Source organism: Marmota monax, unplaced genomic scaffold (genome assembly GCF_021218885.2).
Source record: "Marmota monax isolate L192 unplaced genomic scaffold, Marmota_monax_Labrador192_F-V1.1 WCK01_AAM20220418_F8-fsc00116, whole genome shotgun sequence".
NCBI lineage: Eukaryota > Metazoa > Chordata > Mammalia > Rodentia > Sciuridae > Marmota > Marmota monax.
This window is the reverse complement of record NW_026695220.1, coordinates 1,220,466-1,236,937: the sequence shown is the minus strand read 5'-3', so window position 1 is coordinate 1,236,937 and position 16,472 is coordinate 1,220,466. Positions and strand designations below refer to the sequence as shown.

At 34.5% G+C, this 16,472-nt stretch overlaps 2 protein-coding genes across 5 annotated transcripts in view; one reads left to right on the top strand and one right to left on the bottom strand.

Moving 5' to 3' along the window:
• The window catches only part of Prim2 (DNA primase subunit 2), a 436,920-nt gene that overhangs the window by 394,239 nt on the left and 26,209 nt on the right, over positions 1-16,472 (bottom strand). The window lies entirely within an intron of this gene.
• The window catches only part of Rab23 (RAB23, member RAS oncogene family), a 31,691-nt gene that overhangs the window by 3,330 nt on the left and 11,889 nt on the right, over positions 1-16,472 (top strand). For all 3 annotated transcript variants that reach the window (XM_046432562.1, XM_046432560.2, XM_058575227.1), the window contains exons 2-3: positions 4,803-5,022; positions 7,265-7,350. In XM_046432562.1, coding sequence (XP_046288518.1) covers positions 4,868-5,022; positions 7,265-7,350 — 241 coding nt within the window. In that variant the 5' untranslated portion in view covers positions 4,803-4,867. The remainder of the gene's footprint in view (positions 1-4,802; positions 5,023-7,264; positions 7,351-16,472) is intronic.

Here is a 16,472-nt window from a genome sequence, read left to right as displayed (position 1 = left end):
TAAGTTAGGTTTACAGTGTCTTTAAATTAGGCATTATGATTTCCTTCAATTTTCTTTCTTTTTAGCTATTTTAGTTCCTTTGCCTTTCCATATAAGTTGTAAAGCTAGCTTGTCTGGGAAATCTTGTTGATACTTTGATTGTAACTGTATTAAATCCATAGATCAATTTGAGAATTGCTGTTTTTTTTAACATTTATTTTTTAGTTATAGGTAGATACAATATCTTTATTTTATTTTTATGTGGTGCTGAGGATCAAACCCAGTGCCTCACACATGGTAGGCTAGCACTTTACCTCTGAGTCACAACCCCAGCCCCAAGAATTGCTGTTTTTACTTTGTAGAGTCTTCCAATCCATTAACATGTTGTGTCGTTCTATTTATTATTATGTTTAGTAGTGTTTTGTAATTTTCAGTATACAGATCCTGTATGTTTTGTAGTTTTTAGGGTTTTTTTTGTAATTTTTTAAAATTTTGGGAGCTTTTATAAATCTGATATTTTAAATTCTTTTTTCAAATTGTACATTGTTAATATATAAAAGTATAGTTAAATTTTATGTGTTACCCTTGTATCCTGTGACCTTGCTAAACTTACTAATATTAGTTGCAGGGTGTTTTGTTTTCTTTTGTTTATTGTTTTGTAGATTCTTTGGGATTCTTTGGATATTTCTACAGAGACAATCCTGTCATTTGTGAATAGAGACAGTTTTATTTATTTTCTAAATTTAAAAAAATTTTGTTGGCTGTTGTACTGGTTAGGATTTTGTGTATGATATACAGTAGTGAGAGTGAACATCCATGTTCCCAGTCTAAGGGAAAAGCTATTAGTCTTTGAGAATTAAGTATGATGTTAACTGTAGGTTTTACGTTTTCAATGCTCTTTATTGGGTTGAAAAGTCTTATGGATTCTAGTTTGCTGGGAGTTGTCCGCCCCCCCCAAAAGGATGTTAAGTTGATATTGTGATGCACTCCCGCCCCCCAGCCTAATGTGGTGTATTACATTAACTAATTTTCAAATATTAAACCAGCTTCTTTTCCCAGAATAAAGCCCATTTGGTTGTGGTGTATTGTTATTTTTATATTACTCAATTCACTTTAATATTTTGTTGAGAAATTTGCATCTTTGTTCATAAGAGGTTATTTGTCTATTTTTCTTTTTGGTACTTTTGTGTGGTTTCAGGATAATGTTGGCTTCATAAAACGAATTGGGAATTGTTTCTCTCCTCTGTCTATTCTGAAAGAGATTTTTGTCATTGGTTTTAATTTTTCAAATGTATTATGGGGTTCTCCTTTGAAATCTCCTGAATTTGAAGATTTTTTTCCCTGAATTTTAAAATTACAAATTTAATCTCCTTTATAGTTATAGAACCATTCAAATAATCTTATTTCTTATTGTGTAAGTTGTGGTAGTTTATACTTTTTGATCTCCATTTCATGTAGGTTGTCAGATACAGTGTGAAGAGTTGTTTATTTTTATGTCTGAAATTGTATTATATTTGAAATATCTTTCTGGTCTCTGCCATTTCATCCTTGATATTGGTAATTTGTGTCTGCTTTTTTTTTTTCTTTATTAATCTTGCTAAAGATTTGTCATTTTTATTGAACTTTTTCCAAAATTAGCTTTTAGTTTTTTAAAATTTTATTAATTTCTGTTTTTTATTATTTTCTTCCTTTTGTTTGATTTGGGTTTATTTTGCTCTTTTTCTGTTTTCTTGAGGTGGGAGCTTAGATTGGTTTTTGAGTTACTCTTCTAAGGTAACTCTGAAATCTGTTGTGTCTTACACATTTTCATATGTTGTTCTCTTATTTTTATTTTAAAAAAATGTTTCTAACTTCTCTTTAGATTACTTTGATCCATAGATTGTTTAGAAGTATGTGCTTCTGGTTTCAAATGTCTGGAGATTTCCCTGTTACTTTTCTGTTAGTGATTTCTAGTTTGATTTCATTGTGGTCAGTGAACATACTCTATGTCAGTGAACATACTCTATATTGAGGGAAGTTGGTGAAAGTTTTGCCTTTTTAATAGGCATCTTCTAACACCACCCCAGCAAGGAAAGGGACGTACAGGTGAATAGAGATGACAACTGCTGGATGGGGTGGATGTCTAGGCTCCCCATATGATGGTGGTTTGGGGTTGAGGGTCCCTTCATGACCTCCTAGTGGGGATGAAAGTGGTGGCTCTTCAGTTGGTCTTCTCTGATATCACCTCATGGGGGAATTAGGTCACATCATTATATTTCTCACAAGAGTATGTTTTCTGTCTTGCTCTTGCTAGGCTGCACTTTTTCTGGTCCTTTGGCTAAAAAGAGTAGACTTTTGTTGGGTCTTTTTTTTAATCAGCATTTCTTGATTATTGGTGCCTCCATCATCCAGTCTGAGATATATGAGAAACTCAAGGAAAATTCACGACTTTGTTCCTTATATCCTGTGGTCCATAGCCAGGTACATAGCTAGTCTTCCTTCTTCTTCTTTTTTTTTTTTTTTAGAGAGAGAGAGAATTTTTAATATTTATTTTTTAGTTTTCCGCGGACACAGCATCTTTGTTTGTATGTGGTGCTGAGGATCGAACCCGAGCCGCACGCATGCCAGGGGAACGCGCTACCTCTTGAGCCACATCCCCAGCCCTGTTTTTTTTTTTTTTTTTTTTTTTTTAATTTTGACACAGGGTTTCACTAAATTGCTGAGGCTAACCTCAAATTTTTGATCCTCCTTCCTCATCCTCCTGAGTCACAGAGATTATAGGTATATGCTGCTGCACCTAGCTCCCTTCTTTCTACTTTTTAGAACCTTATGTTTGTTTTATGTATAATATCCAGAGTTTTAAATTATACATAAAATTAATGAATAGGGAAAGAGATGTCTAATCTTTTAGAAGCATATCTCTGAAGTATATATTTTTAAAAAGGTAAACTATGATACATTTTGTTGTAGCTTTTTTATTATTATTATTTTAAACTTCATAATCTTTTGGCATAAATAATTATTTAGGTAGAGAGAAGGAAATTGCCTTCCAAGAACTCAACTGATGTGAGATAAAGCTAGATGAATAGGGGTCAGGGCATGGTAGGAATTTTTGATTTTTACTGTAAGTGTCCTGAAGACAGACCTTTTCATAGAGTAGAAGGGTGGTGGTACTTGATATCCAGCTTGTATCCTAGACCACTTAAATCATATTCTCAGAGAAAGGATCCAAGCATTAGTAATTTTTAAAGTTCTCTAGGTTATTCCAGTGTATAGTCAAGGTTTAGAGTCACTAGCCTAAGGTTAACAGTTATATCATTTGTCTAATTATAAAATCACTTGCCTATTTTGAGTCCTTCAAAAAGCAAATGTCAGGAAGGAATTATAAGCATAAGAGAGTTATTGGCGGAAATGCAAAATGATCAAGAGGAGTCCTTCAGACTGCAATGCCAGTTTGATGCCTGTGAAAGGAGAAAGGAGGATTGAATGGAAAGAGCCCCAGTCTGCGGCTGCCAGAAAACCTCAACCAGTTTGATGGGGAGACCCTGCACAAAAAGGAATCCCACACTGGGCAGAATTGGCCTGACTCATGTTGGGCATAGTTGTCCTTCCTGTTTGCTTTTCACTTGGGGAGAGTATGGCCTTAAAAGAAGTGGGTAGTGCAATAGATCCTAAGGAGGGTGTGGTGCCTGCACACTCAACATAGCATCTCTTTTGAAAGGATAATTAAATTGTATACTTCTGTGCTCATTTTAAAATTTCAGAATTGCAGGACTAGTGCTCTGAGATTTCTGATGAATTATATCACAGACTTAGAGCCTCTACTTTAGCAAGTACTGACAGGTGATTCTTATGATCAGGCAAGTTTGTGAAGTACCAGGGGCAATTGCTGAGACTCTACTAAGGACAAAGAAAGGAATTTTCTTCACATTTCAGATTTGTTTTGTGTAGTGGTTGTATAAAGAGTTTTCAGTTAAAGTAGTTAGAATATAATAAATATGGCAGGGGCCTAACTAGTAATTAACTGTAACTGGTCCAAAACTAAAGAAAGAATATATGGTATAAGATTTGTGTAGACCAAGGGGTTGTGAGGTGGGGAGGGAGGGGGGTATTGATTATGAACAATATCCAAGTGATATTGGCCGAATTATATTGTTATATTGTGTGTATGTATGCATATGTAGCAGTAAAACTCATCATTAATGTACTACTATAATGCGCTAATAAAAAAGTGTGAAAAATTAAAATAAAAAAATTGTACAGGATTCATTGTAAACCTTTCTTTGGGGTGTTTTTCTAGGGATGCTAATTATTACCTATAAGGTTAAAAAACATTTTTATCAGATTTTACATTTGCTACCCATTTGGTGTAATACTGTGGGGGTATTTATTATGCTACATAAAACTACTAAGTTTTGCATGTTTAACTTTCACTATGGTAAGTCCTTTATATGTATCCATGATCAACAACACTGTGAGGTAGATTTTATTGCCAGGATACAGAAGCTTAAAGAAGTTAGGCAATAACTTCACCAAGAGTACATTACTAGTAGTAAGTGGTAACTTTAAATCAAGCCTCAGTTGCAATGCCCATAGGCTTGGTCTGTATGAAACAGAATGCTATGTAGAATTAGGCATTTGTTGATATATGAATGTCATGCATTGTGCTGTTGATGTGGTATCAAAAATTATTGTGTTCCAAAAAATTTATCTAAAAGAGGTAGAATGAGACCCTAGTCTTGGAAATTAATTCTTGCAGTGTTATTTATTGATAAAACAGTTATGGTTTATTTTATTTTGTACAATTTTTGTGTCATAAAGAATAATTTCATTTTAAACTACAGGTGTGAAAGAGAAGTTCTGATCACTTGGAATTGGAGTTGGTACTGAAACCATTTCTACTTCAAAAATGTTGGAGGAAGATATGGAAGTGGCCATCAAGATGGTGGTTGTAGGCAATGGAGCAGTTGGAAAATCAAGTATGATTCAGCGATATTGCAAAGGCATTTTTACAAAAGACTACAAGAAAACCATTGGAGTTGACTTTTTAGAGCGACAAATCCAGTATGTAGTTGACTGCTTTATCCCTTTGGTTTTGAGTTGTGAACTATATCCAAGATTTTCATTGTAGTAATAGTAACTAATTATAGTAGTCCAAGGTTAAGCAACCAGTGGCAGTGACTCATGTGACAGTTGATGGTCATTTCCAATTATTCATTAGCATATATATCTTTATCCTTGTTTTTCCTTTCATCTTCTTTTCCTCTTTCTCTTGTTTTTTCATTTTTACTGTGCTCCCTTTCCCCATTTTTTTCTTATGTTTTATGTTTATTAGTGATAACTTGAATATTTATTACATAAAATGGTGATAGACTTTAAACAGATTTTTGTTTCCTGTTTTATTTAGAAGGAAAGTTACCTGTCTCAAAAGAAAGTTTTCATCTCTTACATTACAGGTGCCTTTTGTTTAGAATGTCTCTTCGCTTTTTAAAACTGGGCAATACTACTTAGAAGTTAAGGAAATAATTTTTATTTTAAACGTATAAGAGAAGACAGATTTGGGAGGATTAAATTTGCCCATGAAAAGGAAATCCTACTTCAGGAAATCCAGTTGAATTTCTAAAATACCTCAGTAATAGTTTTTGTCATCAATCTTGATAACTTTAAAGACTGTTTTAGGTTGTAGGAGACAAAAGAAAATAAGAACATTAAACATCTGATTCATTGGCCTAGATACTAATATCAAGTAAAGATAACTGTGTTTTATCATTTTGAAAATATTTTTTTAGTTGTAGATGGACAGAGTACCTTTTATTTTATTTTTATGTGGTGCTGAGGATTGAAACCAGCACCCTCTGTGTGCAAGGTGAGCACTCTACCACTGAGCTACAACCCCAACCCTGTGTTTATTGTTTTAAAGATGAATTTTTAATCTGTTCTGGGATGCTTTTTTGTACTTCCATATTTGCTTGCTTTCTTGGAACATATTTTAAGAAGGTTCCTTTTAAGTCTTGATGGTGTATATTTCTTGTACTTATTACCTGAAGCCAAATTAATATTTTAAGTATATAGTTGATCCTCATTATTCGTAGGTTTTTATTTGCAAATTCATCTACTTGGTAAAATTTACTTGTAATCACAAAGTAAGTACTTGAGTGTTTTTGTAGTTATTGTGGACATGTGCAAAGCAGCATATGGGTTACCCAACATGTACCTTCCTAGCTGAGGTCAAACCAAGGTGTTACTTTTCTTTCTTGTTTCAGTTCTCACACAATAAACACTTGTCTTTTTTGTGTTCCTTATAATGCCATATTTTTCACATTTTATGCTTTTTTAAAATTTTTTATTTTTTTAGTTGTAGACGGACATAATCTTGGATTTATTTATTTACTGCTTTTTTGTTAGTGATATTACTGTTTAAAATGGCCCCTAGGTATAGTACTGAAGTTTGTATTGTATTGAAGGTATGATGTGCCTCATGGAGAAAAATACTTGTGTTAGGCAAGCTTTGTTCAGCCATAGATAAGAGTGTTATTGGTCGATAGTGCTTGCTATTGGATATTAATTGAACATTAATGAATTAACAATTATATTAATAAGTATCTGTACTTAAAAACACATATAAAATAAGGTGATGAAATGTAACTAGGGGTTCTCAGGAACCTAACCCTATAATTCCCCTAGGAGTGATGTGGTTCAGTGCTTATTTGGTGTTCAAAGTGATATTATGGGACTGGAGTTATATCTTAGTGGTAGAGCACTTGCCTAACAAGTGAGAGGTCCTATGTTTGATTTCCAGCACTACATACACACACAGAGAGACAAATATATATATAGTGATATTTTAGATCATAGCTCCTGTAAATAATGAGAATTAACAATATGACAAAGTAGAGAAAATTTTTTAGTTGGAGGGTAATAAGCAGGTAAGCTGCTTTCTCTTATTCTCATTCTATCACTAGGGCATCAGAACCCATTAAAATGGTGTAGTGAGAGAAGAATAAACACAGGCCTAAGGAAATTCCCCTGTGCCAATACTTCCTAATCCCAGAGCCACTACCATTCATGACTATTGTTGAAGGAGAAAAGTGGGAGATAAATCCAAATCATATGTAAAGCTATATAGCTTTGCTTTCACTATTGGGAATAGTATCGACATTTAAAAATACTGAACTCATAGACTTTTTCAGAGTGAAACTGACAATGTAGTTTTAATACTTTTGGATATGAAAAATAAAAATGTACACAAAGCTAAGTTACAAAAAATATTTTCATTCATATGGAATAAATTAATCTCTCCTTTCAGAGTTAATGATGAAGATGTTAGACTAATGTTATGGGATACTGCAGGTCAAGAGGAATTTGATGCAATAACCAAAGCCTACTATCGAGGTAAAATGTGAGACTTATATTTTTTGCTTGGTGTGTTCTTTAAAAAAAAAAATAAATAAATAAATATATATGTATATAATGTTTTAAAAATATTTGTTTTAGTTGTATGTGGACATAATAACCTTTATTTTTATGTGATGCTGAGAATCGAGCCCATGTCTCACGTGTGCTATGCAAGTACTCTACCGCTGAGCCACAAGCCCAGCCCCATACACACATACACACACACACACACACACACACACACATTTAATTGTAGTTGGACACAATACCTTTATTTTATTTATTTATTTTTATATGGTGCTAAGGATTGAACTCAGCTCCTCACACATTCTAGGCAAACACTCTACTGCTGAGCAACAACCCCAACCCCTTGGGTGTGTTCTTTTGGCTGAATAAAAAACTTTGCTCTTTATGTTTCCCACATAAGGATTTCTCTTTAAGAATAGTTAAAATAGAGCTGGGAACACAGCTCAATAGTAGAGTGCTTGTCTAATATACACAAAGCACTGGGTTTGATTCTCGGCAACCCCCACCACACACACACACACATAAATAAATAAAAAGAATAACTAAAATAATTTCAAAGTATTTCTTAAAAATCCCAGTTCATTATTCTTTTTTTTCTTACATACATGACAATAGTGGAGTGCATTACATTCATAATTTTTTTACATTCCAATTCTTAATACACCTTTATACCACAATTTATCAAATCTGTTTGTATATATGGTATGTTGACACCAAATTCACATCTTCATACATGAATTTTGTATGATGACCGTCTCCTTCCACTATTCTTGCTATTCCCCTTCTTCCTCCCTTTCCCTCCCACCCCTATTCCCTACATCTAGAGGTAATTTTTACCCATGCTCTTCCTCCCTACCCCACTTTGAGTCACCCCCCTTATATCAGGGGTTATTGGGATTGGCTAACTTCACTTAGCATAATCTTCTCTAATGCCATCCATTTCCCTGCAAATGCCATGATCTTATTCTTTTTTAGTGCAGAGTAATATTCCATTGTGTATAAATGCGATATATTTTTTTATCCATTCATCCACTGAAGTACATCTAGGTTGGCTCTACAGTTTAGCTATTGTGCCAGTTCATTATTCTTCTAAAGATCTTGTAGAGTGTCAAATAACACTTCATACTGTAGATAGCTTATTTCTGTCTTAGAATTATGTGACTCCTATAGATAAATCAGACTTGAATCAAGACAGAAAATATTAAATGTCTACCCTGACACACAAAGAAATTACTATACTTTCAGAGTGAAAACTTAACATATAAAAAGTAAAGCCCCTGAAAATAAGATGGCATTTTGCTTAATTAAAAGTAAATTACACAGTAATTCCTATTAGTGCAGTGCTAAAGAATAGTTCAGAGAAGTGTTAAGTATACGTAGAGAGGAAGGAGCCACAACAAGAGAATTTAAGGTTTTAAAATGTAAGCTTAAATTCCTAAAGAGAGTTTCAATTGAACTTATAAATGGAGCTTAGTGTCCTTTAATATTGCCTATAAAATTTTGTCCTTTTGGAATTTTAAAATTTGCATTTTCACTTTTTCAGTACTGCCAATTGAACCAGGGCCTTGGGCATGCTAGACAAGTGCTCTACCACTGAGTTGCATCCCTAGCCATTTCTTTTTTTCATTTTGAGACAGGGTCTTTGTAAGTTTTCCAGGTTGGCCTCAAGCCTGTGGTCCTCCTGCCTCAGCCTCCAGAGTAGCTGGGACTAAGATATGTGCTACCATACTTAGCCCTTTTCTTTCAGAATTTAAAAGGACATTTTCAGTGTTCTTCCAACTCACTGCCAATGGTTTCTGAAATGCAAAACAATAACTGAAAGCTTGATCTAGTATCATATAGCATGATCTTTTTTTTTTTTTTTAGTTGTGTTAGGACACAATACCTTTATTTTATTTATTTATTTTATGTGGTGCTGAGGATCCAACCCAGAGCCTTGCATGTGCAAGGCGAGCGCTCTGCCACTAGAGCCACAACCCCAAGCATGATCTTTTGATGCTTAATAAGGATTTGGTAATTCATATCAATAGTTGTTTAATACTCTGCATTTTCCAGATGCTGTTGAAGAGGTAAAGGGACAGTGACACATGAAACTGAGCGCTAAAGCCTACTAGTGCTGTGTTATAAACATTCCCAAAAGTGTGCCAGATGTGGTTTGCCTATCAACTCCAGAGGCTGTAGTAGGAGGATCCCGAGTTCAAAGCCAGCCTCAGCAACGGCAAGGCGCTAAGCAACTCAGTGAGACCCTGTCTCTAAATAAAATACAAAATAGGGCTGGGGATGTGGCTCAGCGGTTGAGTGCCCCTGAGTTCAATCCCTGGTACCCCCCTCCCCCCAGAAAGTGTGATATATACATGTGAGAGGAAGGAATCATGGCAACGTTTGCATAGCCCGTGTTGGCTCAAGTGAATTCTAAAATGTAGGCTTAAATTCCTAAAGAAAGGCTCAATTAAACGTACTGATTTCCCTTTCTTCTGTGACATTTCCTCTTTGCCTAACCTTCTTGTTCTAACTAAAATTTGATTCATTTCCTAAAAATGCTGTTATCCCTGCTACCTTCTCTAGTGGAAGTTGTCTTCTTGCTCACATCACCACATCTTCATGTTTTTCAAAACTTGATGGATGTTGTTGCAGGAGTGTCTTTCTTTCTCATTTCTGTTTCCAAACCATTTCTCTTCTTTTTGAAACCTCAGCATCTTGAAATTCAGTCATGAGAGTTTTACCTACCTCCCTGGTTACCATGGTTTATCAACTTCATGCCTCCTTCCTGGTTACATTGGTATCTGGATCATTTTTTTCCTTTAGAATTGTTCAGTTTATTTTTTGTGTGTGGTGCTGGGGATTGAATCCAGGACTAGGCTTACACTCTACCACTGAGCTACACCTCCAACCTATTATTACTTTCTGAAAATTCAATTTATTACTCATTTACTTGCCCTTCACAAGGTCAATGATCTTTTTATTACTTCTAAAATTTAAACCTCTATAGAGTCTCCCACTTGATGATTACAAGTTCTTATGATTCTAGCTTGCTAACTTTAATATCCATATTCTTTTAACTGTCCTTGAACTTGTTGAGAGCTTCTGTTCACTGACCTTACTACTCTTTTTTACTATAACTTTTCACATGATTTTACTTCTTTCCTTTCTCAACTTAGTTTTTCTCATTCTGTAAACATTTGCTTTAACTCCCTGCACTGCACTCCCTGTGTAATTCTTGTTCTGTAAAATGTTCAACCCAGTTAAACCCCACTATCTATCAGTATATATCCAAGCACTGAACCTTATTCATGAATATCAGGACCATTTTGACTGAACTTGAAGTTATGATCACATAGCTTTAATGAATATTCAGTGTCCACATACCTTTATACACTACTCAAGTCCCTGTTGTTATCCAAAAGAGATATTTATTTTATGCCTTCTCTTGCCTTTAATCTTTAGGGTCCCTTTCTTTTTTCCATTCTCAGATGACTTCCTTGCTTCATATTTGAGAAATTAAATGCAGTCAAATGAAAATTATCTTATTCTTGTCATTGTCAAATCATGTCCTTTGGTTAAACTCCTAGTAACCTCTTGTTTGAGAAATAGTTCAGGCATTTTAGCATGGTGTAAGAAGACTTTATAGTTGTGTTTCTCTTTGTGTATCTAGCCTCATCTCCTGCTGATTCTTCACATGCACTTTACTCCTGTGAAATCTCCAGATTATTTTTTCACAGTGCCTGGAATGCTTTCTTGTCACTTTTGACCTTCTACCTTAAAGTGTGAACAGCTCAGAAATCTATGAAACCTTTTATGGCCCCCACACCTGAAAAGATTAATCACTTTCTTTTGAGCTACTTCTTTATGATTATTGAATTTATCATCATATAGTGTTTGCATGTTTATCCCTAACAGACTGAGTTACTTGAGATTCTAGCTAATGGAGCTGCAGAGTTGTAGGGTTTATTTTGTTTTAGTTTTTGTCTTTTTTTTCTCATTTGCATAGCCCATGTTGGCTCAAGTGAATCAGTTGCTCTTAGGAGGCCAATTCATTTGGTTAAATTTTTTAATTGTATAAAAATTTTTACCTAACAGATATTTCATTCTGACTTTAAGCTACAGGCAAAATAGTATATGTACACATTTGTAAATATAAATTATTTCACTTAAAAGTATTTGCTCTCTCACTAGAAGCCCCAAGAAAGGAGGATAATATATGTTTTATTATTGGCTCTATGCCTGTTACTCAAGATTTAAAGTTTCCTTTAGCAAATGTGTATTGAGTATGTCGTGTCTTGTGTGTTCTAGGTAGATTGTAGGCATTGTAATCTAATCCTGCTTCCTTGTTTTGTCTTGTATTTATATTCATCTAGTAACATTTCTTGGAAATACATCCAAAAAGTTTTCCTTAAAGATAATGTTTTTTTCACATCTTTTTTTTAAAGAGACAGTGAGAGACAGAGAGAGAGAGAGAGAGAGAGAGAGAGAGAGAATTTTTTAATATTTATTTTTTAGTTTTCGGTGGGCACAACATCTTTGTTTGTATGTGGTGCTGAGGATCAAACCTGGGCCGCATGCATGCCAGGCGAGCCTGCTACCGCTTGAGCCACATCCCCAGCCCCCTTTTTTCACATCTTAAATTTGTTTTTCTGTTTTAAAATCTACTCTTTAAATTGTAAAACTTAAAATGTATTTTATCTTAGTAATTAGAATGATAGCAATTTAAATAATCCCAAAGACTTTAGAATCAGTAATGAATTATCTGTTCAAAGTCTCTTAAAATAACCTACCTTAGTTTTGATGAAACTGAAATAACAGTTGTATACAATGGAAATTCTACTGACTTCTTCGTTAAGGTCTTAACTTATTTGACATGTCACTGTACACAACTTGAAAGGGAATGTGTATATGATATGGATTATCTGAGCAATACTTGAAAATAGAATAGGTATATTAAATAGCCAGTTTGAATTGGCAGTGTTAATGATTATTTGGATATAGTTTCATGCAAGTGCATAAACTTCTACTTCCAGATGGGATTTACCACTAATTTTATTGAAATAGCTTGCTACTCTATTTGTAAATTCACACATATGATATAAAATATGTATCCTTGAGAAACAGGATGAATTCAGGCAGCTTTTGAATATATATCTTATTTTTTCCACTTCTGAAAATGTAGAATTATAATAAATAACTGAGATCTAATAAAAACATAATTTCACTGATATTTAAAGTTGCCTTTCTAAATTGGTACCAAGGAAAATTGACTTCCACTGCCTACTCTGAGAAATAACATTTTAATTTTTTGAGGAGAGTGGTATACCTCATAAGTGTCATCCTAAGACTACATGTCGCTGCTTACTATTCTCTCTATTTACTCTGTCCTTAGAGGTTTGTTATAGTTTGGATTTGAAGTGTCTCCCAAAGAGGGCTTGGTTGCCTGCTTATCAGTATTCAGAGGTGAGGCTTTGAGGAAATGATTGGATCTCCAGGGCTGTAAGCATATCAGTAGATTAGTCAATTTGATATGTTAATCATTTGAATGGACTAGAAATTGTAAGAAGTGGGACCAAGTTGGAGGAAGTAGGTCCCTGGAAGGATGCCCTACAAGGGTATTTCTTGTGCCTGGTGTGTTCTTTCAAGCTGTCTCTCTGCTTTCCTCCTTCCTTGCTGCTCTAAGTTGAGCAACTTTTCACAACCTTCCACCATGGTGTTCTGCCTCCCCTGAAACCTAAAGCATGGTTGGGGCTAGCTAACCATGGATTGAAACCTGAGAAACTATGAGCCAAAATAAATCCTTCCTCTTTTAAGTTGTTATTGTCATGTGTTTTGGTCACAGCTGTAAAAAGCTAACTTATATAGCTTCCCATCAGAATGGCTTTATCATTGTGTATGGTTGCCAATTTGGATCTTGTGCACCTGTATTCATGGTGTAGGGTTGAGAATTATGTTATTACTACTTCAAGCTCTTAGAGTAGATTTTTTTTTAAAATTTTTTAGTTATAGATGAACACAATACCTTTATTTATTTATTTTTATGTGGTGCTTGAGGATTGAACCCAGTGCCTCATGTGTGCTAGGCAAGCACTTTACTACTGAGCTACAACCCCAGCCCCTAGATTGATTTTTTTGGTTTTGTTTTTTTGGTGCTGGGGATTGAAACCAGGCATGCCTTATCACTGAGCCACATCCCCAGCCCTTTTAACTTAGTGAGACAGGGTCTCACTAAGTTGCCAAGGGTGGCCTTAAACTTGGAATTCTTCTACCTCAACCTCCCAAGTTGCTGGGATTACAGGCATGTGCCATGGCACCTGGCCCTATTCATATTTTTTAATGGGGATTTATTCTCACCATCTGCTTTACCTGTTTTTTTCTAAGGAAAAAATAAACAAAAAAAACCCAAGTATAAATACCTAAAATAGTAATTACATGAGATTTTCACTATTTTTTATTCTCCTTTGTTCTCTAGACTTTCTATATGAAATATATGTTCTTTTTAAAAAAATATGTATTTTTTAGTTTTAGGTGGACACAATATCTTGATTTATTTTTTATTTTTTATTTTTATGTGGTGCCGGTGATCAAACCCAGTGCCTCACACATGCCAGGTGACCACTGTACACTGAGTTACAACCCCAGCCCTATATGGATATTAGGAAAAGTGTTGTGTTATTTCCTTTTAAGGTTTTGACAATTTCATGTGGGAGTATTATTTTTTTAGCCCAGTAGTTATTTTTGGAGAATACATTTGCCATTGTATACATATACTTTAAAAAAAAAAAAAGCAAAACTGTGTGAATCTATAGTTATCCCCAATTAAAAGTTTAATTTAGAAATTAGGTAGGTACAGTGTTACATGCCTGTAATTCCAGTGATTCAGGAGGCTGAGTCAGAAAGACTACAAGTTCAAGGTGAGTCTCAGTAACGTAGGGAGGCCCTGTCTCAAAATGAAAAAAGGACTGGGGATATAGCTAAGTAGCCCTGGGTTCAATCCCTACCACTGAAGAAAAAAAAAAAAATCTGGCCAAATGTAAAAACATGATTTAATTTGTGTATAAGTATAAAGAAAATGTTGGAACTATCTAGTTAAGTAAATCATTTGGGTCCCTGATGATTTTTTAAAAAGGTCCAGATAACTAAAAGTATTTTAATTTACCATTGTAGTTTAGCTATTATTCATGCTTTCACTGATTTTTACTATAAGACCGTCCAAGTTTTTTGTTATTTAGTTGTTTTGTTTGGATCATCTAGTTTATTGTATAGTTAATGTAGTTTAGTACTTTTTAGATCTCCACATATACCAGAATTAAAGAATGAGCCATCTTTATTAGTATTTATATCTTAATTTACTATGAATGATGTTTAAATTACTTCCCCCTGTATTTCACTTGGATTAAAAGGCTTGTAAAATTTGGTTTCCCTATATTTAACAGTTTAACTCAAAGTTGCCCTAAGCTTCTAAATAAATGTCTGTTAAAAGCTTTTCTTAGCCAGGTACACACCTGGCAGAATCCCAGGTTCAAAGTCAGCCTAAGCAAGCTAGAGAGGCCCTAAGCAACTTAGTGAGACTCTGTCTCAAAAAATAAAAATAATAGGGCTGGAGATGTGGCTCAGTGCTAGAGTGCCCCTGGTTTTAATCCCTGGTGGTGGGGGAGGACTTAATAACATTACATTTTTTTAGCCAACTCTATTAAAATGACAAAGAGGGTGGGAAACTTAGGTCTTCACAATGCAACTTGAATTAAGGAAGAAACAGTGACAGTTTTACATAAGTTTAAGAAATGCTATATTGAACATTCTTTTATGCTTTTATTTGGAGTTCCATCAGAATGCTTTGGTTGCTGAAAACAGAAAAGCATTTTCAAATTTTGTAACTTAAACTACAAACAGGGTATATTGATTTGTTTAATATAAAAGTCTGAAAGTAGCATAACTTTTAATTGTGGTTTGTTTAGACTGCAACTTCACTTATTCACCTGGCTTTGCCTCCTCCCTGTATGGAATTCCTCTCATGTTGATTTTCTCCTTGACTGCAAGATTGCTACCATGAGCAATGAAAGCCACATGCTTTGTTTATATCCTTGGGGAGAGAAGGTTGCTTCTCACAACAATAGACCAAAAGTCTCAAGCTTTTCTCTGATTAGACCAGCCTTGACCTGATTACAGTAGTCAAGGGAATGTGATTAATTGGCTTGGATCACCTACCCCAGCTCCACAAAAACCCCTCCTCCCACAGAAGTTAGGTTTAGTCTTCCTAAACCATATGGCATTATATATTGGGGGAAGATGTTCTTAGGAAGGGATGTCAGCTAGGCAAGTGATAATATCTACTACTAGTATAGATTGAGATAATAATGTAATTAGGAAGATGAGTTAAGATACAAATTTGGTGATTGAAAAACTGCTTTATTCAGTTTTATGACTCACTGATTTAAATCCAAAAAGAATTACTCATGATGCATAAAAATCAATAAATTAAAAACTTAAAAATTCTATATAATTTAAGAAATAACCAAAACCATTGCTCAGAGACATTATTTTATAGACAGGGATTGCTGGCTTAATTGTTCAGTGAGACATGTTGAAATATGACCTTATAATTAGGTTATAACAGTGCATGTATCATATTAAGAAGCTTTTTGGAATCCCAGATGATTTATTCTGGGTGTGTAAACTCTATATTGGCAGGTGCTTGTAACCCATGAGAATCAAGTGTAGGGGAGGAAAAACTTCCTGTACCCTCTTTGATTCAGTGATCAGGGGCTTGCAAATTAAACTGGCAAATGATAGATTAGCAGATGAAAAAACAAAATTTAATCTAATGTGCATATAGAAATTCACAGCAATATGTGACTCAAGGAAGCATTTAAACCTGTAAACAATCTTAATAGGGGAAGGGGAGGGAAAGAAGGACACTTATAGGGAAACAAATGACTTTTTGGAAAGATAAATGGGTACTTAAGAGAACAGATGTGGGATGTGACAGTTCTGTGACAATGATTATTTGGGTATGTGGTGATCATAAGAGTCTCTTCCCTGTTCTAGGGATATATGACAATTGAGTGCTTTTTAGCAATCTCTTTTTTAATGCAGATAAGGGGTTCCAG